Source organism: Camelina sativa, chromosome 4, assembly GCF_000633955.1.
Source record: "Camelina sativa cultivar DH55 chromosome 4, Cs, whole genome shotgun sequence".
In the NCBI taxonomy this organism is placed as follows: Eukaryota; Viridiplantae; Streptophyta; class Magnoliopsida; order Brassicales; family Brassicaceae; genus Camelina; species Camelina sativa.
In genome coordinates this window covers 24,479,581-24,482,883 of record NC_025688.1, presented here as the reverse complement: position 1 = coordinate 24,482,883, position 3,303 = coordinate 24,479,581, and the positions used below count along the sequence as shown (strand labels likewise).

At 41.2% G+C, this 3,303-nt stretch overlaps 2 protein-coding genes across 3 annotated transcripts in view; one reads left to right on the top strand and one right to left on the bottom strand.

Moving 5' to 3' along the window:
• LOC104782235 (protein VACUOLELESS1) overlaps positions 1-241 on the top strand; it is a 5,421-nt gene extending 5,180 nt beyond the window's left edge. Inside the window, exon 17 of the mRNA XM_019244952.1 lies at positions 15-241. Coding sequence (XP_019100497.1) covers positions 15-38 — 24 coding nt within the window. The 3' untranslated portion in view covers positions 39-241. The remainder of the gene's footprint in view (positions 1-14) is intronic.
• Positions 322-3,303, bottom strand: part of LOC104782234 (neutral ceramidase) — a 4,819-nt gene continuing 1,837 nt past the window's right edge. The window contains exons 1-9 of one of the 2 annotated variants that reach the window (XM_019244953.1): positions 3,184-3,291; positions 2,843-3,051; positions 2,414-2,743; positions 2,061-2,316; positions 1,685-1,955; positions 1,454-1,579; positions 1,303-1,366; positions 1,046-1,215; positions 322-954 (exon numbers count right to left, since the gene is read on the bottom strand). In XM_019244953.1, the coding sequence (XP_019100498.1) occupies positions 406-954; positions 1,046-1,215; positions 1,303-1,366; positions 1,454-1,579; positions 1,685-1,955; positions 2,061-2,316; positions 2,414-2,743; positions 2,843-3,051; positions 3,184-3,233 (2,025 nt within the window). In that variant the 5' untranslated portion in view covers positions 3,234-3,291 and the 3' untranslated portion in view covers positions 322-405. Of the gene's footprint in view, positions 955-1,045; positions 1,216-1,302; positions 1,367-1,453; positions 1,580-1,684; positions 1,956-2,060; positions 2,317-2,413; positions 2,744-2,842; positions 3,052-3,183; positions 3,292-3,303 lie in introns of those variants that run through there. The other variant, XM_019244954.1, reaches the window with a different exon arrangement.

Here is a 3,303-nt window from a genome sequence, read left to right as displayed (position 1 = left end):
TCGATACCTTGAAAATCCCTTTCCAAGGAACTTCCTAGCTTCAAAGTCCTCAAGTTACAGCGAGGTGAAGATTTTTGTTGATTGTAAGATTGTAACTAAAACTCATCAGAGAAGTGTGTAAAATAGTACAAGTGAGATAATTCAATGATGTGAGAAAAAAGTGGAGTTGGTTCTCCAGGTTGCATAAACACCAATATAGTGGCTCCTCTGTTGACAAAATACATCATCCAGTTCCATTTTATTCGTCGTCTTCACTATATTGGTTGAACTCTTGATATTTAATGTTACAGGAAGCCTGAGATATTTGATATCATTTTGATGGATAAGTCAACTCAGATTTCTCTTTTTTTATTTGATAAATTATACACTATGCAGTGATATGTTTACTTATGTAGTAATATAATGTCATACAACTACAAAGGCGCTAGAAGTGCCAGAGAAGCTACTAATGGTTCCAAACAGCGACTTAGAAGCTCCATAATGTCTTATCCTATAAACTCCGGCGGCCGCAGACTGTGGTACCCTCCACTCAATGGTTGCTTGGCTCTCCGGGCTCAGCTTAGCAGGCCTTGACCACTTAAACTTCAGACTGAAGTCATCGTCGTCGTACACTGGAACCCATGTCCCTCCATCTTGCAGCGTCTCCACCACAGCGAAAGATCCTTCCGTCAACAAATCGTTTCGAGGACACCCCGACCAAAACGTAGCGTTCACTTGCTGACCTCTCCTGAACGTTGACTTTGGAGGTACATCAGCTTTGACGTCTCCGAAGCTGACTCCTAGAGGAGTAGAGTCTACGACCACAGGGGATAGTAAACTGATCTGTTTGTCTAAAAGGTCAGGAGGTTGCGGACCACGTGGGAGTGTTTGACCGTTAACCAAAGCTGTGGCTAGTTTCTTGAACTCTTGGATATAAGCAGTGAGTGTGTGTGGTCCGTATAACGTTGAAGCTCCCTGAAAAAAATCCAAGACAAGCTGTTAAGTTAAGCATAGTGGCGTGACATGTAAACAAAGTTGAATCAAGGGAGATGGTGTTTTTACAAACCTCGTATCTTTGAACCTCGTATTCTTCAAAAGTGGCAATGTATTGAGAATACGTGTTGGTGAGACCTGCGATCACGACATGGAGATTGTTGCCAAATTCCTTGCTGTCTAAAGAGATGAGGAAAGACTTCACAGCGTCACGGAGACGTCTTCCAGCCATTGTGGTGAACTCTGCATCCAATAACATATCCATCCCAAGTTTAGGCTTTTTAGCTCTTTTGGAAACGAGTAAGGAAGAGAGAGAGTCTTATTATCTACCTCCGGGGACACTAAGGATGACTAATTGGCCAATGCGAAGCATCTGAATCGGAAGAATCGAAGGCTGTAGTTCATGCAGTTAACAGTCAATACACTTAAACTTCAAATCTTTGATCTGTCATAAGGAGAAACACAGAATGGAGCCACTCACCGCCCAGTCATATGGTTCTTTCATCTCACCAGTGTCAAGTAAAATGGGTTTTGGTTTTTGGCATTGGACCTGTCCCGGACCGGGAGTTCTCAACACGTTCCTCACTAGTCTCCAAAAGACATTACCCTTAAAAAAAAGAGAATAACATAAGAAAGCAAATCTTTTTGCTAAAGAAAGATTCACAGAGAAACAAGAAAATGATGGCTGAATAAGCTTGCTTAATTTAGTTACCTTATCATCTCCTTGTTTGAAATCAAACGCACCTGGACCATCAGTTGTTCCCGCAGCAAAACCAAACCCCATTGCAGCTGGACATGTTTTAACCGTCTCAGAGCCGCCGCCTGCTTTAGGAACTGTGACATCAAGATTTGAGAAATCTAGATACGCATGTTGGTAACCAATTTTGCCCTGCAGCTTCTCTGTAGCTTTGTTAAAAAGTCCTACTGCCATTTTGAATTGCTTTTCTCCAATGATACGTGTACTCTCAAATTCATCAGGGTAGCTACCAAAAAAAGAAAGCACAGAACGCTAATTAAAATGTGCAAAAGATAGAATTAGACACAGAGGAAAAACATAAGAAAATCAAGAAGCAGTATAATATATATACCCTGGACCACGGCCATAGCATAATTCGTTTTGTCCATTGCAGGTACTGTGATTAAAATCACAAGGCAGGCCAGTGTCAATGCAAAACGTACCAAGAGTATTTGGACTCACATCACCACAGTTTGATTGACAGAAGGCAGAGACAAATCTACGCTTTGAACCGTTTCTTACTCGGACTTTAGCATCAAGGAGAGACTTATCCACAAAACGTCCTTTAGAGGACTTATAAGTAGCTGCAATATCCAAAAGTCTACTCTCTGAAACAAAGAAATAACAAAACCATAACTTTCATACACATGACTGCAAATGTAGAATTGCTACATTAGGTAACTTCAAGATAAGGATTAAACTTACGGTTTTTGCTAACATCAGAAACAATGGTTGATACTCGCCGAGGGATATTTCTTGAGCTATCTGAATTCTTCTGTCCATTCTCAAACCAGTCCTCCATAAACCGCGCAGCTGCGCCTTTGTTATCTCCACTAATCAACGAGTTAGTCCGGCTCATGGAAGTCCCATGAGTAGCAAACCAGTTAAAGCTACCAATAGGTCCCAACTGAGAATCAACAAACTTAACAAGTGTCATTTCTTTGTCAACGTTATACTTATATTTACTCCTCTCAGCTGCAGGGTTGTTCAGGTAGGAACTCGGACTTCGATTTACGCCAGCATCCAATAAATCCCCTATAAAACCATCCCACACAAACACACACAATGGTTTACCAAACACAGAAAAATTCTCAACACCATTAAAGGAAACAAGAGAAAAGATTGTAACTTTACCTTTATTAACAAAAGCAGAACCAGGACGTAGGCTTTCGTGAGCTTGGATGATGCTTTGCTCAATGCCGTTAACAACAACGTCAAAAGATTGACGAACAAATCCAAGAGAGGTCACGATATATGTGACGTACTGAAGATATCCTCCTGGTCCAGCGTGCGTGTGAATCCCACTTATTGCTACATTCTTCTCTGTGTAAAGATCACCATACCTGCAAATGATTCACCATCACAAATTCGTATTGATTCGTTCAAAATTCAACTAACACTCTTTCTCAAAGATCAAATCTTTAGCTAATGAAAATGTCAAGATTCTAGCTTAACCGAAGATTCTTGAAGCTAACCTTGCTTTGAGCCGTTCAAGAACTTTGATTGTGACGATTTGAGAAGCCATACAGGCGTCAAGATTCACAAAGGCGACGCGGTTACCTTGTGGCTCAGCGACGATGAAGGCACGAGCTCGT